Below are 26,414 nucleotides of genomic sequence, written 5' to 3' on the forward strand. Positions count from 1 at the left end.
TAATTGTAACCCATTACAATTCCCTTGCAAGGTATATTAATCTCATAGACTTTATCCAATAAACTTATAACCTTTATAATTGATGTCTTATCGATGAATGAAAACCTCTAATTATTTAATGTGAATGATATAATTACATGTTTGAAACTAAGTCTTAACCAATCTCAATTGGCTGCAGGACTTATTCCAACAGTTATACCAAGTAATGAAAAGAATCTTCCATTCCTCTTATAGAATTGATTCTTTCTCATAAATCTAATATGATATCAGGTGGGTTAAGATTTTTACTACAATTTTCTTTCCAATTTTCTTCCAAATTTCTATTCCAACTCAACAATTCCTCCTTAAAATTGATTTCATTTTGTTCTCATTCTCAATTTAATGGCAAATTCTTCAAATTCAAGATCGATTCTTTTTCCTCTTGATGATCCCCATTCGTCATTCTTTTGACATCATTTTGATCATCAAGGATCAATAATTGTCTACCTTAGGCTCACCCAGAGCAGTTATGCATCATGGAGAAAATCCTTCATCTTAACCCTCTCTATCTAAAACAAATCAAGGCTTGTTGAATACAGTGCAATTGCAAAACCTAGGGTTTTAGATGAATTGCACATTCCTTGGACTCAATGTATCAACTTGATTGTGGCATGGCTACTAGAATTGATCACTCCACTAATTGTCTCAATAGTGTTTTACATGAACTTTGCCTCTTAAATATAGAACACACTTAAAAGAAGGTTTTCTCAACCTGATGATGCTCGTATTTGTAATCTTTAATTTTCTCTCTATAATGTCACTCGAAGGACAAGGTGAATGGACTCTAACTTTACTAAATTAAGTGATTTATGGGAAGAATTAAGAAACTACCAACCATTGCCTCATTACAAATATGGTAATTACAATCAAAATTGCTTCGAAGACTATATAGACCAATGTAAAAAAGGCAATATCTTTAGGTTTTTGAATGGATTGAATGAAACTTATTTTCCATTAAGATCTCATATTCTAATTTTAAAACCCTCTCCAACACTAAATGAGAGATATAATCTAGTCTTGAGAAAAAAATCACAAGGAATCTACACTTGCAATCACAACTCGTAATTAAGTCATCTACTATGGTAACAATTAATGAAGAAAAAAGAAAGGGCAAGCATGAGATGACTTGCACTCACTGTGGGAAGAAAGATCATTTAAAGGAAAAACGTTATAGGGTTATTAGTTTTCTTAATGATTTTAAGTTCACCAAGAGCAAGATCAATTAAAAGAAGGGAAGTCTTTTTGTTAATAGTATCATTAATCCTACTCAATTAGATCAAGGAGAAGAATCAATTACCAATTCCATGTCACAATTGTCATTATAAGGAGTCATCCAGAAGTTAATGTCCGTCATCTATGAACATGGTTCAAACAATGAAGTTGTGTCCATTCATCAAACAGTTAACAAACAAGGCCTTTTTAACTAGTCAATTCATTCTTAATAGGTATCATTTCTAATCCTATCTATTTTAGTTTATATAATATTCTTTGGCATAAAATCTAAAAAAGTTCATAAACTATTAAAGAAATTCAAATAAAATATTACTCTTTCATTGCGTTCATTCAAGTCTTTATATTTTTATTTTAAATCAAATAAAACCTTCTAATAATGATAAACTTAGTTAAATTATTACTTATCAATTTACGCCATGTGACATTGATCACGACATACTAACATGTCATAATTAATGATGACATGGTCATATAACATTTTCACCTTCCACATCAATACTAAGTGGGCAAAAAATGATGAGTGGTATTTTGATTAATGAAAATTAATCAAATATTAATCATAAGGGTTTATTTGACTCAAAATAAAACTACAGAAATTTGATTAAACATAATAGAATAATGATTTTTTTTTTTTTTAATAGTTCATGAGCTTTTACAAATATTATGCCATATTCCTTTAATTAAGTCACAACACTTGGATTCTATCATAGTGAAGCATGATATGTAGATAGTGGACACTGGTGCTTCCGATCATATAGCCTATTCCGTAAACCACTTTATTTCACCGAAACTAGTGCATAATATGTTTGATCAAATGCCTAATAGTGCCAAGGCTTTTGTTACACATGTAGGCACGATCAATTTGACTCTCTCATTGACTTTGAATAATATTTTGTTTGTGCCTTGGTTCAATTTTAATCTTGTTTCAGTAAGTGAATTAACAAAAATCAAAGACCAGTGTCATATGTTCAATGCATTATTCAGGACCTCACCTCAATGTAATCAAGATGCACATTTTTTTAGTCAATTTGGTTTTGATAAGCTAGTTAAATTTCCTTGAAATGTGTCTATCAAATTGACACAGTTTGCAAATTGCATTTTGTTTTTCTTTCACCCAAGGATTCATTGAGGGGCTTTGCTTGCTTACAGTTGTGTCTTGAGCTCTAATTGTATAACCTTTGATTATTCCTTCGTAAATGGTATTATGTACTGTTAATTTGCTTATTTTCATCTTGCTCATAATTGACAACAAAAAGGAAAATACGAAAAAATAAAAGTACTGGAAAATTATCAAAACTTAAGGGGGTGTCAGAAGGAACCAAAACTATTTGGAATTAATGAACATTCCTTCTGCCATTTGGAAGAAATGGAAGAACAGATTTTTCTTAATTAGATTGATTGCTGACAAGAACAAGCTTCTGCTGTATGAAATTCCAATTGGTTAAACCCATTCGTAACTTAATTAGTAGGAAAAGCCATGCTAAACATTGCATTTTGCTATTACAGAACCAACCAATAAAGAGAAAACTTTGGATGTCTGCTAATTTCTCATGGGCAAGTCCGGTCTTTCTCATACAGTGTAGTGTTGTTGGATGGTGTCGATGTCAAGTCCTTTGAGTTTCACAACTGATTCAACATGCCCCTTGAGTGTATGAAGCTCCCTCAACCTAGTAAGCAAGATGTTGACATAAATAATGTTAAGACTGTTCCAAGAATAGAACAAGCTAGTAAAACAAAAATCATAATCACTAGTGACCATCACCTTGCAACTTCAGCACGTTTCTTGGCTTGTTCAGCGATCTCTGACAACTCTTCGTAGCTGTTCTTGTCATTTAAGATATCTACTGATCCGGGAGCCTGCAAGCCATGAAGGGTGCGTTGAGCTGTGGCCCACTGTGCCTCCCTTTCTTCCCTTCCATAATCCTTCTTTGTTGTGAAAGCAGTCTACATATAAAGTGCGTTATGAGAGGGATAGTTAATATAGTGGAAACTTATCAGGAAGGAACAGCACTCATTCTCCGTTTTCACCAAGAAAATGATTTACATACCTTATTCTGAAGCAGATTATCCCAGGCCTTTCCACTTAAAGAATACCGGATAAAGAACTTGAGAATATCAAGTGGGATGTAGAAAACTATACTGTAGATCCAAATAACACCAGCCCAACCCCATCCAATGCCTTTCATTCTTGCAAACCCCCAGTTTGCATAAACAGCAAGTATGGTAGCCACCTTAAAAAGTTCAACCACAGAAATATACCAGTCAGTTGTTGTAAAATAAATTCTGTAATGATGTCAAGCAGTTGGGACTGAAAGTTTATAGAACTCACCAGTTGTGCTATAATGAAGGCAGTGACGAGCAGGAGACCAGGGCGTTCAACGAAAGACCAGCCCCGAGAGCGAGTGACAAAGATGAGTGCCTGACTCACAATACTCACTTGGAGGTAAACAGCGGCTGTAAGTTCCTCATGACTGTTCCGAATGGATCTTACCCCGAACTTATCCTGCAATTGTTGTCAACCTTTAGTTGATACTTTAAATGGTTTTAAGGAGAATCTAAAGAGTTTTTTCTTACAGAAAAGAAGCCGGACTCTTGAGCGGCCCAAAAGAAAACAACAGTCATGAAGGCAAGGTAGGCGCCAAGGACAATGCCAGTGGCAAAAATCTCCTTGAGCTTCCATGAGTCAGGCATGGGAGATGGCTTAACCCTGTCCTTGGAGATGGTCATTATTGTTCCATCATTAAGTATGGCAATGATCAAAACCATGAAAGGTGAGAAATCAAACTTCCAAATAAGAGCAAGGAGCATGAAACCCAGCACAATACGGATAGTGATAGAGACAGCATAGATGGTATAGTTTTTCATTCTCTGAAAAATTGCTCTGCTTGTCAAAACAGCACTCACAATCACACTTAGCCCTGGCTCTGTTAAGACTATATCTGATGCACTCCGAGCTGCATCAGTTGCATCAGCAACTGCAATCCCTATGTCTGCCTTTTTAAGAGCTGGGGCATCATTCACACCATCTCCAGTCATGCCACAAATATGGTTCCTTTGTTGTAGCCTCTTCACAATCTCATATTTGTGCTCTGAATGGTATTCATTAGTTAGGACAATAATGACAGGTTTTTTTAGCGCACTAGCTATGAAACAACTATCAATTTAGCACCAAAATGATATCCCATATGAAGAAATTAATTATCATGTGGTCATTCTTACCACACTAGTGAAAATCTAAATAAATCAAGATGAGACAGGTCAATAAAATGTTTCATGGGAGTGTACATCCTAAGAAGGAACTATTTACCAATTTTCGTTAGGGATAACAAGAAACTTAAGAATCAGGCACATTGAAGATCAAGTAATAAAAAGAAGATACCATAATTTCAGGAACAAAGAGCTTGTCAACTCAATTACCTGGGAAAACTCCTGCAAAGCCATCAGCCTTCTCAATAAGCTCATCAACACCGATTGCATCAATTGTCTCATCTTTATTTTGGCCAAGGAGAGCGGATGATGGATACATGTTGGTTCCCATGCCAAGCCTCCTACCAGTTTCCTTACCAATAGCTAGCTGATCACCAGTTATCATCTTGACATTGACACCAAGATGGAGTGCACGACGAATTGTCTCTGCACTATCATGTCTTGGAGGATCGAAGAGAGGCATAAGACCCACAAATTCCCAAGGATCTCCTGAGCTCTCCTTAGTTTTCTCTGGCACAGTCTACAAAATCAAAAAGTTTATTCCACAATAAGTTTTTCCTCTCATTGCCTCTTAAATGAAATAGTTATGAAGAAAATAGCATACAAACTCACTTGTCTAGCCACACCAAGAGAGCGAAGTCCACGGTCAGCAAACTTATCAATGATATCATGTGCTTTCTTCTTCACATCTTCTCGAAGGTTGCAGAGGGAAATAATCTGGTAGAGATGTCAGGTAAAAATAAGAAGCAGAAAAAAACCTGTGAATATAAGAAAAAACTAGGGCATAAGATTCTGCTGATCCTTTACCTGCTCTGGTGCACCTTTGCTAACTCTATGCCAAGTGCCATCAGAGTCAATGTATGTCATGGCTGTACGCTTGTCGACTGGGTTAAAGGGAAAGAAATGCACCTCGGTGATATCTGCTCGGGCCTGTAAAACCAAATAAAAAGTGATGTTTATTGCATTTCTTTAATATAAGATATAGGCGAGAATGATCAAATATAACAAACAGGCTCTCTGAGGCAAGTAGTTGCCATGATGAGAAAGCTTTGTAGCTCCTAAAGTGAATGGAGTGAACAAAAATATGGAAGGGATTGACATATGCAAGCAAAGAATGGTTTACCTCCTTGGGGTCGCCAAGCATTCCAACAACGCAGGCATCAATAGCATCTTGATTCTCAACCCTAGAGGCCCTAGCCGCAAGCAATAGAAGCATGTCCTTGTCAACATCCTTTTTGAACACCTGAAATTTCACTTTCACGGTCAATGATTTATGTTTCCCAACGACTATATGATTTCTTTGATTGGCTCCCGTATTTTAAAGTACGTTATGTTTAATGACAGCTTTTGAATCCTAAATCATTAAAACATCCCTATTCCCTATTTATTTATGTCTTTAATTTAAAGACCAACCTCAATCATGCTCTTGTCTACAGTAAGCTTGTTGAGAGTAAGTGTTCCAGTCTTGTCACTGCAGAGTACATCCATTCCAGCCATTTCCTCAATAGCTGTCATTCTCTTAGTGATAGCTCCTTGTTGCGAAAGCCGGTGAGATCCAATGGCCATTGTTACGGATAAAACCGTTGGCATGGCAATTGGAATCCCTCCGATGAGAAGCACCAACATATTATCAATTCCATCTCTGTACCTGCGACGCTGGATTGGATACATCACCAGTATCTCAATAATCATGCCTATTGCAATTGAGCATATGCAGAAGTTTCCAATTGCTGTCAGTACCTGATCAAACAATCACCATCCAGTGCACATCACACACAAAGTGAAGAACAGCTGTAATTTCAAACTTAACAATATTGATATAGGATCTCCTAATGCAGTTATATGGTTATGATATTTCTTCCTTTACCACAAAATATTTAAATTTAGCTCGCCACATTACCTTCTGGAAGTGCCCTACGTTATTGGTGCTATCAACAAGGTGAGAGGCTTTTCCAAAGAAAGTGTGCACGCCAGTGGCAATAACAACGGCCTCAATCTCTCCATGCTTGACAGTAGAACCAGAAAATACCTCATCCCCCGAGCTCTTGCTTACCGGCAGAGACTCACCAGTTAGGGCAGACTGATCAATCTTGAGTGGATCACCTTCAAGGAGACGTGCATCTGCTGGGATGATATCTCCTAACTTGATGCTGATGATATCTCCCGGTACCAAGATTGCAGCTTCTTGCTCACACCACTTTCCATCTCTTAGGACCTTTAATCATTCATACATGCAAGGAGACATTAGTTCAACTATCATAGGTGCAGTTGTAATATTAATCTTTCAATATATATATATATATACACAGCATGCTTGTGTTGCGTTAGCCAAGTATTGATATTCTTAAGCACCTTGGTTTTTGGAGCAAGCCCAGCCATAAGTGCTGCTGCAGCATTGCCTGCATTGTTTTCTTCAATGAAGCTAATGGTGGAGTTTATAAGAAGCAACACCACTATTCCAACGAAATCCTGCCAATCTGGGGGTTTGCCCTACATTGTTTTTCATTGAGTTAAAGATTGTTTATCTAAGTGCAAACAATTTCAAGGATAGATATATAGATAGATAGATAGCGATTAATACTCCTCCGTTTGCCAAACAAATAGCCATAATTGCAGCAATCTCCATGACCCAAGAGAGAGGATTCCACATAAAACCCAAGAACTTTAGAAACTTGCTTTCCTGTTAAAAATTTGCTCAACAATAATCAGTTTCTCTCATTAAATGAGAGAATCAAAATGGGGAAAGACAAGGCCTAAGATTAGCATTATTTACTTTCTTCTCTTCCAGTTTATTTGGACCAAAGATCTGCAGCCTCTTGTGCCCTTCGTCGCTTGTCAAGCCCTCCTTTGTGCATTTCAACTGCTCAAACACTTCTTCAATGGGAATCCGCTCCTACAACCACACACAAAATACCATTTCTATTAATTAACAATCAAACACCCTTTAAAGATGCATATACCCAATATTAATTTTCACTAGTTAAAATTTTTTTAAAGAAAAAATAAAACAGAAAGAAAATGCTTCCTTTCAAACTGACAAAGGGAGTCATGTTCTCAAACAACAAATTCAATCATTAAATAAATAATATCCTGACATGCATGCAATGAGCAGTAGTACTAAAGACAATCAACAGTTAATAGTAAGTAGCACAAAATGAAAACTCAGAAGCCATGAAAAACAAAATTGAATCTGGTGTTACATAATTTACAGTATGGTACTGAATTTATATATATATATATATATATATATGTTCAGGAAAGATTCACCTGAAAGAAAAGGAGGCAAAATGGGGAAAGAAAATCATAAAACTTAAACATGCAATTCCAACTATATGGAACATATTATGTCAGTATTCCCTAAATGCTAAAACCTAAACAAATAAACAAAGGTAACATGCTTACAAGGTCGACGTTCTCGCTCTTGATTTCCTCCAAGCTGTTCTCCTTGTCCGCCATCTTTCTCTCCTTTTCTTCTTCGTTGCACGTTGCTACTCTTTTCAATTCTTTTGGACTTGTTATATAGCTTTTGTCTTGGAAATGGATTGCTTTCTTATTTTCTCTAGGATACAATTTTGCTTTGGTTGTTTGTTGGTAAGTACTCACAAAATGAACAGCTGAAGTGAGAGTTTGTAAGTAACTATATAAATATACATATATATATATATATATACACAAATTATTCCTTCCTAAAATAACAAGTTTTGGTTAGTGTATTTAGGGTACATTCAACTCTAAAAACGACCAAAATGAACGAAGGAGCGGGACTTTCTTGGTCTACGCTGCCCAAGTCCTTCGGTTAGAACACTCACTTTCTACTCTCTCATACCTAGTCCTCACTCTCCAATCACTCTTCGCCATCTGTCTTCAAACTCTGACGTGGCATCTCGTCCTTGGTTGTGATAGAAATCATTGAGAAAATTGGGATTTACTTCACTTATAATTCATGTTAAGTATTCATGGGTGTGAAATCCATGTGACTCTATTTAGAATTCAAATGGATTAGCACACAATACACGTGTGAAATTCAATAACTATAGAATTATAGTTGATATGAAGGCAAAATGGGAATCACGTGTGGAACTAAATCGTTGAAGAATTGTAACTAGAGACGGAGTTCGATGCCAGTGGGGACGTGCATGGAAATGAGGAGCGAAACAGATAGGAGAATATTTTTGGAGGGTGCTCGACTTGGTATCAAACCTAATACTATAATTGAATTGGAAGATATTTTTGCGTGGGACAGTAAAAGGCTTTTCTCATCTAGTTCAAATTTTTATATATCAAAGAAAAAGGAGAACTAAAATATATATTGACTTAAATACATAAAAAACTTCTTAACTTAATTGATTTTATCATCTAAACTATGTTCTTTGATTACAATTTATTGAACCCCGTGCAATTATTACATTAAAAAAAAGTAATTGGAGACCAGTTGAGAGTCATTTCGATTAATTTATCTCATCTTGAATGAAATTTCTTATTTAGTTTAAATCAATTAAGGTTCAAATCATTTTAAATTTTGATTATTCAAATTTAATACTGAAATTATTCGGGTTCATATCATAAATGAATACTAACCTTAAGTTTGAGATATTTATAATGAATGAATACCAGCCTTTTAAAAAAAGGCTTGAGATATTTAAGATTAATTGTTTAATTTTGGGTCACTTCAAGTTTTAGTTAATTCAGATTTAAATCATTTAGAGTTTAAGTTATAGCTGATTCGAGTCATTGACTTTTTCTAATCAAATCAAATCTAATTGGATCAAGTTCAAGTTTGGGCAAGTCAAACAAGCCTTTTATGGTTCGGATCAGCTTTACTCTCTCTAAGTTATACCTAATGAAGCCCTTACGTGGATGAAAAATGGTAACCTCCATTAGCTAAATGCCGACATGAACCTTTTTGCCTCATGACAGCGATGACATATGAAAATTGTTCATGTAACATGCTGAAATTGAAATTTAAGAACATTTCTTTTTGACTTTTGATTTCTCTTTGCCTTTTCATTTTCAATATATTTTAACTACTTGATGAAATATAAACCACGTCATCAAAGCAATCTGGCATTTCCATCTTAGTTGACCAAGGGAGTTAACAAAATCAAAGATTTCATGCACATAAAACTTAATTGGGTGTAAACAATATGTATATATATATATATATATATATATATATATATTATAAGGTACAATGATAAATCTATTAAATTTGTCATGAACCTAGTTCTTTTATTGCAATCAATTAAACACTCATACAATTATTTACATTAGAGAAGGCAATTGGGCGAGTTGGGTAGAGTTTGGCCAATTCATCTTGAGTCAAAGAGAATTTTGATTCATTTTTCAGTATGGGTCATTATGGGTTCAGATCATCGTGAGTTCAAGTCAATTCAAGTTCATATCTATCTCGATTGATATTAAAATTATTCAAATTCAAATAATTCAGGATCGGATTAATCCACGTTAAATTATTAACTTTTAAAGTAAAGTCCATATAAGTAGCTATTGTTTCGGGTAAGCTTTTCAAATTGTTCAATTTTGGATTATTGCAGATTTAAGTCAGATTCGAATTATAGATTATTTAGAGTAAGCTTAATTGTTTGTCCGTAGTAAGGCCGTACATATACGTCCTAGTTCAACTTCTACCTAGAAAAAGGTATCTACAATCTATTATGACATATCGTATTAAATCAGTGATCATTGGATTATCACTAAGTCAAATCATGATTAAGATCTGAACATTTAATTTAATATATTTTGAGTTCAGATCTTCATTTGTCAAAAAAAAAGAAAAACTGGGTATCCGATTTAGACAAGCTTAAGTCGAAGGCCAACGCCCAAGGGCCGAAAGCAATTGATACATACGCCATCCATTGACCAAGGAATAAGCCCGTCGCAGAGGTGAAAGCTGTTTTCAGCAAATGTAAGCCTTTATTGGCAGCCCAATGACTTAACTTAAAGTCCAAAAACAATAGCTCTATAAAATGTAGGTAAAGCAATTCTATTCTAACCAATAATAGTGTCTTAAAAAATTTTCATTTATTTGCGTCATAGAGTTTTTAAACTTCACCGGTGAGGTTAAAAGGTTGAAATTTGTCCTATTAGAATATATTTATAAAAAAATTAAAAATTAACTAATTATTACATAAATATTTGACAATTATATATCTAAAATTATTTGTGATCTGCCATGTCTATGTATAGAATAATAATCTTAATATTTTTTAATTAAATTAGGAATCAATAATCATTTTCTTTCTTTTTAATTAAATAAAAATTCTATTCATACTACTTAAAAAATCTCTAAAATATTTTTAAAAATTCAAATAAAGCTTTATTCTTTTAATTCATTCAATCAAGTTTTTGTACTTTTATTTTTAATCAAGTTCTTATAACTAATAGTTGATTCACTATTATTAACCAAAATGACACTTGTCATTCTATGCCACTTAACATTAACATGTCATAATAAATTATGACATGATATGTTGATATGACATAATGACACGACATAATGACACGATTATATGAGATTTTTACTTTACATGTTAGTGTCATGTCAATATTATATCAGTACCATATTAATGTTATGTCAGCACCATGTAGGCATAAAAATGATATATAGTATTTTGACTATTGGTAATTAGTCAATCATTAGTTATTGAAGAGATTTAATGTCTCTTGTCAATGAATTTTCATTGATGTATTTATACAACATTTATATAACAATAGAGTTGACCAGTTCCTACAAGAAAAGATAGAAAAAAGAAAACTAGTATTCACAAATCCTGATATCATGTAAGTCCTAAAGTCATGCTATGGTCAAAAACAACAATCAAGCGAGTTCCTAAAATTATATGGCATTGTCGTGATGCCATGGTAATGTCATATGGCACTAATATGATGGTGTTGCAATGCTAACATGGCACTGACATATTGGCGTGTCAGTGCCACATGGTAGATTAAAAATTTTACAAAAAAATTTATGCCACATCATTAGGATTAAATTAAATAAAAATATATACTACAGAGAATAATTCAAACAAAATTGAGATATTGAAGGATTAAATTGAAAACAAAATTTAAAAAATACGAATATTTAAGTAGATGATAAATATACTTATTAATAAGTTAAATATTTAAGTGTAAAAGATTTATAGTTTTAAATAATATATAAATATTTTCTCATTTGATTATTTGATTCTAGAATATGTACATTAATTTATGTTCTTTACAAAAATTAAGTTTGAATTCTCCTTCTATAAAAAAAATTTTTTTAAAAAATTTCATACTTAAAACCAAATTTAAATGAATAACTTGAATTATATTGAAATAAAGTAATATAAAAAAACTAAATAAATTCTTTTTTTTCTCTTTATAATAGTACAAAAATTTAAAATTTATTTGACTTAGTTTTTAACTTAAACTGAACTCAAATTAGCAAAATAGATTGATTTAGCTTTTTCTTTTAAAAAATGAAGAAGAGAGATATGAAGTTAAAAATAATTCTTCGCTCACACTTGCTTAATTTGGGCATAACATACCTTTTATTACACCCATAAAATCTGAACTACTCCACCCCTTTAATTTTTTATTAGTTTTTATATTTTTATTTTGTTTAATATTTAGGTTATATTTTTTTTGTTGAAATTTCCTAGATTAAATACTACTTTTTGATTAATAGAGTTAAATATAATTGTAAAAATTTGCACCATTTTATTTTGTATTTACAATTTTTTTGTAGATCCAAATTCATAATTTAAATTCAAATTTAGCAAAATTTGATTGTCGTATTTAAACTTAATACAATCATTTTATAAAAAAACTTTGAGTAAATTAAAAAAAATAAAGTAAGGGTTGAATAATTCCAAAACAATGGGTATTTGTAAATTGTGAAAGTTATAACTAAATCAACTTATTTTGCTCATTTGAGTTCAGCTCAAATTAAAAACTAAGTCAAATAAATTTCAAATTGTTATACTATTATAAATAGAAGAAAAAAGAATTTATTTAATCCTTATATATTATTTTATTCTAACATAATGGAAGTCATTCATCTAAATTTGGCTTTAAGTATGAAATTTTTTTAAAATTTTTTATAGAAGGAGAATTCAAAACTGATTTTTGTAAAGAAGATAAATTAATATACATATTTTAGAATTAATAATCAAGTAAGAAAATGTTTACATATTTTTTAACACCATAAATCTTTTACACTTAAATATTTAGCTTATTAATAAGTATAAATATCATCTACTTAAATATTTATATTTTTTAATATTTTTTCAATTTAGTCCCTCAATATCTCAATTTTGTTCAATTTAGTCCATGTATTATATATTTTTGTTCGATGTAATCCCTATGATGTGGTACAAATTTTTTTAACCTGCCACATGAGATCGGCAAGTCAGCATGTCAGTGCCATGTTAGCATCACCACGTCATCATAGTAGTGACACATGGCATTGCCACATCATCATTCGATGCCACACAACATGGCATGTCATCATATTAGTGTTACATCATCAAAATGTGCTAAATTAGTACTAATTTCATTCCCTTCAATGGCAAAATTGGATGCCATTAGGAGAAGAACTAAATTGAAACAATTCTCCAAATTGATAGACTAAATTATTGTGATTTATAGTAGAGAGACTAAATTGAACAAAATATCTTAATACAGGGACTTTCTAAGTATTTTGACCCAACAAATTTAAGTGCAAAGAATAATAAATTGAAATGCATTTTCAATTTTCACGTGAATCACAGAATTATGATTTAAGTATAACTAAGTTGACTGTTACTTCTTTTATGCAAGGTCGACGCTTGGGTACGACCACCCAAGCAAAGGCTTTAGGCTTCAAATTTGAAAAGGTTTCATATTTTTATAATAATAATAATATAATTAATTATATTAAAAATATATTAAAATTAAAATAATATATAAAATATATACCTAAACCCTAGACCCAAATACATATTTATTTTCTCTCAGTTCTACATCCTTATTAATTTTGAACTAATTATCTCCTTTCTTTTTAAAAATATGTAAAAGTCAAAAATAATAAATAAAATGACATATTCTCTCACTTTTTTACTTATATGTCTAATAAATCTCAATTTTTTTTATAAATTCTCAACTATTTTTTTTCAATTAGTAATATCCTCTTTTGAAATTTTCTTTTGTCATTTGCTTTTTCTTTCTTTAACTGTAAATGTCTTTCAAAAAATACGCAGGAGGTCTGATATACTATTATCTTCATAAAGATGTGAGCCTCATTTACAATTTGCAATAAGCATTCAACAATTAGATATTATTATTCTAATCTTTGTAGATTTTTTGTATTTTAATTTAGAGTTTATATTATATTATTATATTGTCTTTATTTTATGTGATAATAAATCTATTTGAATTAGAAATTTTGATTATAGATTTTATATTAGTCATTTAAAGAATATAAAATAATTATGATAGTTAAATATTTTTTATACTTCATAATAAATATTTGAATATATCAAATCGAAAATATGAATTTTGTTATTCAAAATTATAAAAAAATTTCTTAATTTTAATAAAAGGGTCTCATTTAAACATTTTGTTTTAAGTCTGTATTTCGTCCAAGTACCCCTAATCAATGTCACTTTAGAAAGTAAAAAGGAAAATTAGCATGATAAACATGGGGCATATAATGAGAAGAGATGTAAGAAATGAAAGGACCACTATCCTACGAGGTTATCAATTTTGAATTGACCGAGCAGAATTGATGATGGATGAGAGGACAAATAGTGAAAAGCTATACTGATTCCAACAAGTAACCTCAAACCACATGCAGATACCCTCCTCTGGATAGGATCAAACTCTAGTTAAATAGCATGGCCTCCCCATGTGATGAAAGATTGAAGACCTTGGGAATTGACAAGGAGAAAAGAAAGGGAATATACACGACCTGGTTGATCGTAAAGGATTGCATAGAGAGGGAGACAGAGAGAGAGAGAGAGAGAGTGTGCTCTTGGCTCTTCATCATACATGATGTATCTAAAACCATGTGAAAGCTAACATGCATGAAAATGGGGCACACTATTTGGGTAACATGCTTGTGCACGTGAAGGGATGGGAACAAAGAAGAGACTAAAAACAGGGAAATAAGCTAGTGTATATGGGTAGAGAAACTTTTTGGTTGTAGTCTTGTCCATGAACTCTATTTGACTATTTGTCTTTAATTAACCATTTATACAAAATTTCAGATTCGTCATTGTCTAAGACTTATGAGAAAAATTACTTTACAATTTTTTTTATATAATCATAATTAAATAACTTTTTTTTTGAGAGGGATCATATCAATGATTCAATTTAAAACAAAAATTAAAAATTAAGAGGTGATGGTCATCACCCCAACCACCCCCTTCTGTACGTTATTACTTTGGAGGAAAGAAAAAAATTTTAGTTCTAGTCTTATCAAGAAACTCAACTTTATAATCAATTATACCTGCGTACACTTGCATACACACATTGTAATATACAAACTCATTTCTTTTATATATATATATATATATATATGATAGAGAGAGAGAGAGAGAGAGAGAGAGAGTTTGAATCCAAGATTAAAACGATTAAGCACTTTGCAAAGCCAATATAGGAATCACTTGGATTGGTGAATTCAAATGTAAAACTTTTTTTCTTATATTATTGATCCATAACGTTTGCAGTAACCTTTTGGCATTTCGGATAGGCCACTATAAAACCACCAAAAAGAAGGGCTTTTGGTGGATGCGTATATAATTGTGTGGTTCACTCAATTCCAAGTATCTAAATCCAATTATAAACAGATATAAAGTTAAACATAGGACTGACATAAATATGATTAAGGGCTTTCATGCTGAGTGCCTCATAATTGTTTTCATTCATAATTTGGACATGAGATTCCATGTGCTATGATGGGTTTTTGACTACCTTTGTTTTTTTTTCCATAAGGATTGGTAATGTGAAAACAAGCTACATATGCACCTTCTTGTCTCTCATGATTTTGTCATTTTATAATCATAAATTGAATTCCCAATCTTCAATATTCCATCTATCATTTCCTTCATTTTATTTCTTTTAATTAAGAAAAAAAATATTACTAGCATGCATTCACTATTATTCATATATGTAACATTGATTTCTTGTGAGTGTTTAAAAATAAGAAAATGTAGGAAATAAAACCAGTTATCATAAAAAAGAAGTACTACATATAATTTACATTATATAGTGCTTTCATTAATCTATGGTTTAAATTTAAATTTATTGGTGGCCTGATGTATTAATATTGCAATCATGAAATGTTCAAATGCATGCTAGCTAGGTAAAAGAACCTAAAACAAAAACCCATTATTCTTAAACTCACTAACATTAATGTGGGGGACAAAATAAGTTCCCAACTAAGATGATTAATCATGGAGCATGGGGTTAGATTAAAAGAAAAGAGCCCACCAACATTTTAAAACTTTTCAAAAGATTATTAGATTACTTAAAGAAATAATATATATAGATAGAATATATATATATATATGAAGAATAAACACAAAAGCTTCAGCCTTGTATTGTTGTAGCTTTGTAAACATTCTTTTCCCTCTCAATAAAGTAGTAGTACTGTCTATAATAGGTAGCACTTAGCAAAATGCATTAAAGCAAAGAGTTAAGATAGGGAAATATAGAAATATATGCCCTAAAGCAAAGAGATCAATTAAGGCATATGTAAATTAATTTCCATTTCACAAAGATCGTTTTTCTTTTTTACTTCAAACGGTTGAATTTTCAAACTCACATGTTATGACAGTTTAAATAATTGTATAATTATATTAAATATATATATTTACATATATTATATTATATTTCTAAATAAAGCTAATGCATTGCAAATGTTTTCTATAGATATTTTATAGTTTGGAAGCATTGTAAAAATTAAGAAAATTGTTTCTTAATATTAAATTATAATATAAAGTTCTCTACAGATTTGACATTAGGATTTCAATGGGGTAATTGCCCCACCCTAGATCTCTCTCTCTCTCTCTACCTAAAAGAGAAGATATTCTGAGATCAAAAGAAATTAAGAAAAATCCAAAGCTACCAATTAATTATTTAATATTGGGAGTCGACAGGATTTAATATTTTAAGTTGTTTGAATAGTCTTTGTTTGACAGGATTGATATTCTGTAATCCCAAAGCTTAAACCTGTTTGATCAAAGCAAATCAAGTGAAGAAATTTTGACAATCCAGCGTATTGACATGTGGGGTCCAAAAATTGTTGGAAATTGTAAGCATGAGTGATCTTCCCATGCACACATTAGACAACAAATGAATCACTCTTCCAAAAGTGATTATAAGAGATTAAAAAAAGAGAGCTTTTCTTTTCTTCTTCTTCTTCTTTTTCTATTGAGATGATGATGATGATGATGATGATAAGTTATTGCAGATTTTCTCAAAAGAACAATGCTTTACTTCTTCTGGAATTATACTTAAATTTTGTTAGGCCATGTTTCAAGTGCTGGACAGTTTGCTTTTAACATAAAAGCACTTTCCCAAGGTTGAGTAACTTGAAATCAACCATGATTTCTAAAACTGGCGGCTGCTGCTACCCTTTTCTGGAGTTGGTGTGGGATCATGTAATTGAGCAAGGTTGGAATCTGATCATTCAATGAATATTAATCTCTGGACTGTTAGATTTTGCAATTGCAGTCTGTCTGCGTGTCCTAGATATAGCTACAAATTAAATGTATTCTTATGGATCCATTAACATACAAAAATGGCACATAGTGAAATATGATGTAGAGGTAACTCCAGTAATTAAGATTTCAGAATAATACGAAACTGGGGGATTAAACAATGACTAGGTTATCTTGTCAGGGCAGTCAAAAAGTGTTGCTTTTAAAGAAATCAAAGGATCTGTGCTGGATGGATATCAGGTAAAAAGAAAAGGGGAAGAAGAGCAGTAGGAAAACAAACAGAATGTTCACTGAGAGAGACAATGCATCACCATGGTCTCCAAGAAACTCAAACCTCTTTCACATTGGCTGCCCAGTGAATAGACATGTCTTTGTTCTTTTTTGCACAAAACAAAAATAGAGAACAGGACAACAAAAACTGCAGAAAACTATTAGCTGTATGTCTTATATGTGGACTTTATTGAACATGACTAGTCACCCTGGAAATTGTCACTCATGTAAACTGGATTCTTTCTTACTGGCAAGTCAATTTGGTGATTCTTCCCCTCATTTCTCTGAACTAGTAATTAATCTTAATTTGGGGCAACCCCTTTCAATTTCCTGCTCGAAAGCAACATCGATCCTTGCATTCACACCAGGAGGCCTAAATCAAGCAAAGTACTGTACTGTTACCAATGCCGCCAAGGAAAAAGAGAGGAGAGAAAATGAAAGAAAAGGTTCATCTTAAAAGAAGCATTGAACCTTCGGTTCCTTATTACTTTATTGCACATTCCAAATTTTATATTCCTTTTTTCACCCAATCGAACTTATCATCAAGAAAATAGCATTAATATATACCTTCATATACTATCCAAAGTAATCAGTAAGCTTTTGACTTACCGGTCGGTATTCACATTTTAATGGTGGGATTGATGTTCATCCTCACCCCATACCCATAGTCCCTCTTTATATCAGAAAACCACAAAAAGAAATGATAGAATAGGCGGCTGCATGCCTGATTATATGTAATTCAGATTTATTTTAATGTATTCACACTACTTTATGCACATCAATGTTGCATAATGTAGCATCTAATCTTATATAACCTATAGTTTTACCTTAAGTAGAAAAATGGAAAAAAAAAAAGGGGGGGGGAAAGAAGCTGCATTAACACTTCGGAAAATGCTACTATATCTTAGAGCTTAAGTTGAAGTAACAGAACAAAGTTCAATAGATCCATAATCAAGCAACTCCTCTATCATTTGGTCTATATGGTCATCTTCTAGTGGAATAAACTGCTGTTCACTCCCCACCTGACTTTCCTCCCCATCCCACTTGTTCTCCGGTTGTCTCCGGCAATCCATTTCTCCAATACTTTGGGCAATGCCACTGGTGGGAGCCAAAGGGTGACATTGTGCTGCATAAGACTCTTTTGCTGCATTTTTTTTAGCCAGTTGGAGTGCTGCCATGTGACATTTATGTAACTTGGCAGCCAAGGTAGCTGAGAGAAGCTTTGATGAAGAAGATTGAGGCTCATTGGGATTGTATGGGAAATTAGTTCGTGCTTTTTGGCCGCACATCAGCCTCGCCGCCTCGTCATATGCTCTGGCTGCGTCCTCTGCCGTTTCAAACGTGCCTAGCCATATTCTAGTCTTCCTGTGAAGGCAGAAAAGGTTTCTCTCATTAGAAGAAATTGAAACAATCAAGAAAAATGTTTCCCTATAGCTGAAACATAACTAAAAAAGAAAAGAAAAAGAACACAGATGGGGTTTCAAGGAAATTACAGGACGGGGTGTCGAATTTCAGAGACCCAAGAGCCCCAATGCCTTTGACGAACACCGCGGTATCGCTGTTGAGGTCTTCCCATGGTGGGTTTAAGATGGTTGAAGAAGAATTGCTTTGGCTGGTGGTATGTGTGTGTGTGAGAGAGACAGAGAGAGAGAGAGGAAGAGAAGGAAGGGCAGTGGTGAAAGAGGGAGAGTGAAGGCTTAAGGGTAAGGGTAAAGGAGGGGAGGGGAGGGAAGGGGAGGGGCGCGAGGGGTCTATATAAGCGTCTTTTGCGGCATTCTCAACCTGGTGGTAAATGGTGTTCAGATAAGGGCCCAGCCAGGAGCCAAGAGCCAAGAGCCAAGAGCCAAGAGCCGAGAGCCAAGACTCTCTCTCCTTCTTTGTCAATGGCCTTTTCCATGAGCAACCATTTTATTCCCTGCTTTTTCCTCCATTTTGGCTTCGGCTTTTTTAACATTGCCCACTAAAACGTCTCACTCACTTGAAAGTTTTTTTATTTTTGTTTTTTTCATTTTTGCCCCCCCTTTTAATTCCATTGCCATCAGCCGCATTTCTTTTCCATAGGTTTAGAGCTGTAGAAATTTTCTACTACGGGTATAAAGGTAATTTACTTATACCCCCCCTATACCATCATCATTATTATCCCTTCTATTACTATTATTATACAAAATATTTGAAAATTTTTTTGAATTTTTATGATTAACGATTAGTTAATTATCATTAATTGAAATATTATATGTCATTTTATACCAATGTGTCATTGACGTAAAAAGTAAAATATTACATATTCACATCGGCATGCTATTTAGATCATACATTATAATATATTAGTATGTCTTGTTAGTGTCACACGATATAAAATTTTAAATGATATTTTAATTAATAACAGTTGATTAAGTAGTTATAAAGAGTTATGTAGTTTCTAATTAAAATATAATGATTTAATCGAATGCAATGAAAGAATAAAAATTTATTTGAATTTTTTTAAAAAACTTGAAAAGCATGTTAAAGTATTACACCTTGATACTATTACATGAAAAATAACTTCGACAAGGACATCATTTTAAACAAAATTTCTCTCTACTTACACTACTCATTCTCATTTTTAAGTATAAGTTAAACACAAATATTTAGCAAATTAGCACCCATAAAAATGAGAGCTAGATTTATGTTACTTGGTTTTATGAGAATTGTATTTGGTCATACTTATTTAGAAATTAGAATACAATTTTAATACAAGTCTACATGTACCCTTCTTTTTTATTATTATTATTATTTTATATTTTGTTATCCTCTTGTGTTAACTTGTTTCTTTATGTAGAAAAGTAGTTGCATTGCAAGTGGTTTATTTCTACATGAACATAAAAATTTTTTTTTAAAAGAGGGCAAGGGGTGGTTGTATTTGTTGTTGTAGGCAGTGGTAATAGGTACGTGGCTAACATCACATAATATACTATTATAGGAAACCCGCCCATATGCCATATTGTAAGGCAAGGACAGAACCCACGTTTCATGTAATTTTCAAGGCCATTCCTCCTCTCATACTTCTCTCTCATTCGATGGGCCAATGTATATAGCTGCAATATTTGACCATATATTCCATCGTCGTGAATGAGGCAATCCATGTACAAAGGAATTACAAGTCGACGTCCATGGCCACCCCTTTGTCCCCTTCCATTCATTCAGCCTGTTGCTTGGGTCACAATGCTTTTTAGGGCATGGAAACTAGCATTTATATATACATGTCAGCAAGGAACCGAGGCAAATCTAGAGACCAAATGCATGCATTTCAGCTCAGGTCCTTGTGCCTTATTTACATCATGTCTCTTGCCCCTTGGGAAGTCTCACATGATGGAAAATTTTGCTCAAACTATGCCCTATGAAAGGGAAGTCCTCTCTATACATACGCCATATAATGTAACAAACAAGAAGTTTGTTGGTTGACCTTTTTTTTTTTTTTTGTTTTTGCTTGAATATTCATATATTTGCTCTAGCCATTCATATATACAAAAGCTTATTGGTCTCAACATTGAAAAGAAAACATTGGCTTAAATAACAAAACGAACTCTTAAACTTATTAGTTTATGCACTCGAGTCCTTGTACTTTATTGTACTCAAAAAAATTCTAATCCTTCAGTTTGTACTCAAAAAAGTTTTTATTCTTGTTAAATCCATGTAAGCCCTTAATCCATAATGAAAAATTAACGATCATCAAATTCAATGTTAATTATCATTTTTAATTCATATAGTACACGACGTGACATGATTATATGATTATGTGATAATTGAAATGGATTTTCCTTTTTCCTCCTTCAAACTCACTACATGGAATATGACGTGATCACCTTAGCTACCATCTGATCACATGGATAAAAAATATCAATTGACATTAAATTTAACGGTTGTTAATTTTTTATTATGAATTAATGACTTGTGTGAGTATTGTAAAAGAATAAGAGTTTTTAAGTATAAATTAAAGGATGAAGATCTCTCTAAATACAAGATTAAAAATATAAGAATTTAGTTACATAAATTAATGTAGTTCAATGACTTAATTATTTAAGCCAAAAGATTAATACTAACCCTAAACAACGACAGAGGCAGAGGTGCCAAGGAAGGCCATGGCCACTCTTAACTTTTTCAAAATCTCAATTTTACCTTTTAAGTTTTCTTAATATTGTAGTTAATCCTTAGTTCTCCCACCTCCCTAATTTTTCAGAAAGAAAAAATTAACACTTTAAGGGTTTTTTTTTCTTTTAATTTGTGTATTAATACTTACTTGGCCTCTCTAAACTTCTCAAAATTTGTAACATGTAGTGAAGCTTTTCAAAGTTTTGGCTTAATTCTGGAATATTCATTTGTCTAAAAAAAAATCTTGAGTTCTTTAAATTTTTTATGATAAATATATTTTACTTTTACAGCATTCATTTTCCTAAATTATCTAATTAATCTCTCTGTTATAAGTTTATCAAAATTCATATTTTTAAATGGTTTTCATTGTTATAATTTTTATTACAAATAGCTTATTATAAAAATCCAAATTTGGATTTTGAAAAAACCATGTGTTAACAATTGTATCAAACACTGGCTCCTTTCTTTCTTGGAGATTTTCCAACTTTTAGTGTGGAGGATGGATAATTGAACAGTTTGTAATTTGCTACACTTATTGCTTGGTGCTTTGGAAGATATTGGTACCCAAGATTTCATGGCATCCTGGATTCAGATCCTTTGTTTCCTCCTAATTAGGGCTTTTTATGTTAAACAAACCAAAAATTGATCTTACAAATGAGAAAACATACAAATTTCACTACATACATACATGTTAATTCGATTAATGGTTTCCCCAACAAACAACTCTAGTTGATGGGATACTTCTTCATTTAAAAATGTAGTTTATTTCAAGTTCGAGTCGTTTTAAATTTGAATTCTTTTGAAATCCGAGTCTTGAACCTCGTTTATTAATATGGGTTAAATCAGGTTCGATTTCAGATTTATCGAATGAGTTTCTGGATTCTTATTTATTTTGCACCAATAAACTCACATCTCATATTCTCAAATTTAAAGTCGAAACCTCCAAGTTAAAGTCTCAAATTTTAATTAAGTTGGCTAATACCTTACTTCCATTTAACTAGATTTTTTTTACTTTGATGCTTAGGTAAAGGGAAATTTTCAACCCTCAAAGTCTACATTTATACTTTTTGAATTCCTTGTACCAAAAAGGGGGAAAAGAAGAATCCTAATAATTCACGTCAGGATATATTCAAACCCTGATTATGAATTAAAGTCGAGGAAATGACAAAGCATTGAGTCTTTCATACTTGGACATGCCAGCTGATTGTACTCTCATCCCTTAGAAACAGCTGTGTCAAGGCAAAATCTTCTTCATCTCAACGGAAAGATTATCTTTACTCACATGGTAATCTGCCTTTCCACGTTTAAACATTTTTGTTCTTTTTTTCTAAGTACTCTGAACTGATTAGTGCCATTCCTTTCAATGGAAATTTGTAAGCATTTTCCATCGCTTTTAAGCCATGCACAATTAATTGTATCAATCATTGAATAATGCTATAGTTTGTGTAAAAATTAAGTAATTACGAATCTCAATTTAATCTCTTTTTTTCTTATGAAAAATAAAATTTTATAATCTAATCATTTGAGAAAAACAAATCTCTGTCACATTGTCAGTTGGTGGACTGTCAAAACACAAATCTTTTGTAGGTAGAAAAACCTTTGTTAGCCGTAATATCAGCCAACCCATTTCCTCCCCAAAACCGTGATGGATATGGACTTTCATTGACAATGAAATAGACTCGAAATAGCTTGAATTAAGTTTAAATTAAAACATCTATTGAGTAATGCATTAAAAAATGACGTGTTAATAATCTTTATACCTAAATTTTTATCTGACTTAAAACTTGTCGATATAATTAATACTTGTCAAAAACTTAATTTAAATTGAGTAAACAAAACATTTCACAAAATATCCGTTCACAATTAGCTTTTGTTGATTTTGTATCAAACAGTGTAGTCACCCATAAATCTATGAGATTAATTCTTTTAATTATGAGGTTTCAAATGGGTTAAGGATGGAGCAACATGTTTCAAACCAAGCTGGGGGCTTGGAAACTTTTTAATAATTAATTAATGTCCTTGAGCTTATTGTCTACTGAAAACATATGTTTCTTCATCGTCAGGCATTACCATGGAAATATTAGTCCCATATATATATTTATATATTTATAAATTGGCAATCTTCATCAATCAACTATTTTCTAAGCTGCTTTTGTGTCATGTTCAGGGGACAAAACAACATAAAAGAAAACTGCTAACTTGGAATGGAGAGACAAGTTTTTGTCCCGAGTAGAAATCATGCATTTACGACTTGGGAGGTAAAAGGCAAAGAAGGCATGCATGCGACAATAATCATAAATAATTAGTCCAAAAGGAGAGCAAGTTTTGGTGGGATTGCCATGCATTGTTTGTGTTCTGTTTTCTTCACATTTACTCAAGGAATACACATTTGAGCTCAAAAAAGCACTTAAGGTTTCACTATCCTACATGCTTACAATGAATTTGACTATTGCTTCATGATATGGATTCAATCCTTATTATGCCTAAACCCTTATCAAAGTATGTTTTTTTTTTTTTAATTTCTTGTTACATTATAATGTTTGGATGAGTTGGAAATTGAGGAAAAGCTAAGAAGAAACATGCAGGCTGTGACGACGATATGAAGAAAAAACAGGCAACATTAGCAGGGGTTTGCTTAATTTTCTTTATCAGATAAAGATTTTTGACCAAATCAAGGAGAAAGACAAACACTTTGCTCTCTTCTCTTGGCCCCCTACCTACATATGCTCTAACCATATCGGTTTATAAAAGGAGAAAAAAACCTCTTTTGCTACATGTGATCTGGCTAAACAATATTAGTTCTTTTCTCAGTTTGCCTTTACTCTTATTGTCTTTTTCTTCTTCTTTTTCCACAAATAATTCATTCGACTTTCAAGTTCAGATCAAAATCAGGATATCCTCTTAGGAATAATTTCTCCAAATATTGAAAACTAAATGTTGAACTTATACTGCTAAATGTTTTAGATATAGAATCTGTAGAGTAAAAATTGTTAGTATGCAACCGAATATGAGAGAATGAATGATCTCTTATTAGGTTTGTTTCTCTGTTGTTTACTGTAAACGAAAAGATTTTTCATCTGTAAGTAAGTAGACATCATATTTTGTCCAGACTCAATTAAGATTATGGTTAATGATCATATGGGTTCAATAGGATTTTAATTTTTAACTTTAAATTAAGAATATTTTTTAGTTTATTTAGATTAATTTGTTTGGGTCTAACTGTACATGAATTGAAATCTTAATCCAATTAAAATTTATATATATATATATATATATGGACTGACATGACAGCGCACCTTTCAATTCTTCCTCAATTGCAATTATATTTTCTCCCAAATTGTTGCACTATTTTGCAGAAAAGATTTCTGTCCCTCAAGATTTTTCCTCTTTCACCTGGCAAGGGTTATACTGTAAAGTCAAATAATATAATTAAAAATAAAATAAAATAAAATAATAAAAGGCCTGTTAAACAAGTTAACAGATAAACAATATCTGTAATTTAATGAATTAAAATAAACAAATTAAATTCGTCCGACATACTGAACTTTAGGAAATAAATAATACAGAGGAAGACTTTTACGTGCTGTAAAAATTTCTTCAAAAGGAGAAAAGAAAAGATCATTCATCGCCAAGTTATAATGTTTTTAAACGAGAGACCTAAAAAACTTGGAAAATTTGTCAACCGTCATAAAAGTAGGCTTTTCAAACAGACAACAATGGAGTAACCACTCTGATGGACTCTTAAGCCCAAACATTGGTACAAATTACCCAAGGGGCAGCATCCTAGTTAGGCAAGTAACTCAATTCATATCCCAGTTGCTAAAGTGGGAGAAGGAATGACTGGATGTTCGAACAACCAGCGAGGAAGCGACAACTCTATCGATTCTGAACCCTAAACCGTTGAACATCTAACTAAAGGAGATAAATAACCCATAGGGAAATTTTCCTAACGTACACAACTCATTCTTATCCTAGTTTCATTCGGGGATAAGCAATGGCCATCTAGGAACCAGAAAAAGAAAATGACAAATCCTTTCCTCTAGTTTCAATCATTTTCTAACCAAAAGCAACCTTCACTTTCTACCACTTGTTCCAACTCGTGGCTTGCCTTTAACTTCAGATTCCTGCATGGAAAATGACATTTAACAGTTGCATTCATGTGTGAAAATTTCTTGTTTTGGTGTTTCCAAAAAAAAAAAACAGCTTAATGAATAAAACAAATGATCAAGTATGAAATCATGCATGTTGACATACCTGCGGCAAGTGCAGGAAAATGTAGGTCTTTGCTGTTGATGGATTGTGATTTTCAGCACCCTTACTCCAGTCGTAACAAACCTATAGAAAATTCAATGTGAGAATCACAGCACGAAACTTTTCCAGTTCAAAGAAAAAATTAGGATGGTAAAAAGGAGATACCGAGTATGCAAATATTGACCCATCATTGTTGAAAGTACTACAAGGTATGGGTTGACTACACCTTGACATGGCCTGAAAATCGGAAAAAGATAGCATTATATTACTAAACCAGAAACAAAACATATTATCTTTCCTGCAGGAGCTAAAATTGTCAAGTTCAGAACACTTTCAATTTATTTTAAAAAATAACGAACAATTTAATGTTGGTTCTCCTTTCATTTGGGGCAATTGACCTCTCAAAAGAAGCAAATAGTCAAAGGGTTTCATGAATTCCCATAATCCAAAATGCAGAATGGTGTCAGTGTCACTGATGGTAGCAACTACAAGCAATATCAAACTCCAGGCGTCAACGATCAGTGTCACCTTTCTAATAGACCCACCTTCACCAATCTGCCTATCGAGAAGCTCTCTCTCTCTCTC

The 26,414-nt window shown here is 32.4% G+C and overlaps 3 protein-coding genes across 4 annotated transcripts in view; all 3 read right to left on the reverse strand.

Annotated features, from left to right (window-relative positions):
• Positions 1-2,683: 2,683 nt before the first annotated feature.
• Positions 2,684-8,090, reverse strand: LOC110427068 (plasma membrane ATPase-like). Its single transcript, XM_021442456.1, has 15 exons — positions 7,882-8,090; positions 7,253-7,372; positions 7,061-7,159; positions 6,832-6,969; positions 6,380-6,694; positions 5,893-6,219; positions 5,603-5,722; positions 5,287-5,409; positions 5,092-5,196; positions 4,690-4,999; positions 3,847-4,361; positions 3,602-3,775; positions 3,321-3,503; positions 3,035-3,216; positions 2,684-2,939 (listed from the first exon to the last, which is right to left on the reverse strand). Exons 1-15 carry the CDS (start codon positions 7,933-7,935, stop codon positions 2,843-2,845), a joined length of 2,862 nt encoding a protein of 953 aa, XP_021298131.1. The 5' UTR covers positions 7,936-8,090; the 3' UTR covers positions 2,684-2,842.
• A 10,061-nt stretch (positions 8,091-18,151) lies between these two features.
• On the reverse strand, positions 18,152-19,171 carry LOC110427189 (ethylene-responsive transcription factor ERF003-like). The gene is made up of 2 exons (XM_021442638.1): positions 18,944-19,171; positions 18,152-18,815 (listed from the first exon to the last, which is right to left on the reverse strand). The coding sequence occupies exons 1-2, from the start codon at positions 19,024-19,026 to the stop codon at positions 18,362-18,364; spliced, it is 537 nt and encodes a 178-aa protein (XP_021298313.1). The 5' UTR covers positions 19,027-19,171; the 3' UTR covers positions 18,152-18,361.
• A 5,898-nt stretch (positions 19,172-25,069) lies between these two features.
• The window catches only part of LOC110427141 (protein RAE1), a 4,917-nt gene continuing 3,572 nt past the window's right edge, over positions 25,070-26,414 (reverse strand). For both annotated transcript variants that reach the window (XM_021442566.2, XM_021442565.2), the window contains exons 10-12: positions 25,995-26,066; positions 25,833-25,913; positions 25,070-25,702 (exon numbers count right to left, since the gene is read on the reverse strand). In XM_021442566.2, coding sequence (XP_021298241.1) covers positions 25,652-25,702; positions 25,833-25,913; positions 25,995-26,066 — 204 coding nt within the window. In that variant the 3' untranslated portion in view covers positions 25,070-25,651. The remainder of the gene's footprint in view (positions 25,703-25,832; positions 25,914-25,994; positions 26,067-26,414) is intronic.

Source organism: Theobroma umbraticum, unplaced genomic scaffold, assembly GCF_002168275.2.
Source record: "Theobroma umbraticum cultivar Fairchild unplaced genomic scaffold, ASM216827v3 scaffold_228.0, whole genome shotgun sequence".
Taxonomy (NCBI): domain Eukaryota; kingdom Viridiplantae; phylum Streptophyta; class Magnoliopsida; order Malvales; family Malvaceae; genus Theobroma; species Theobroma umbraticum.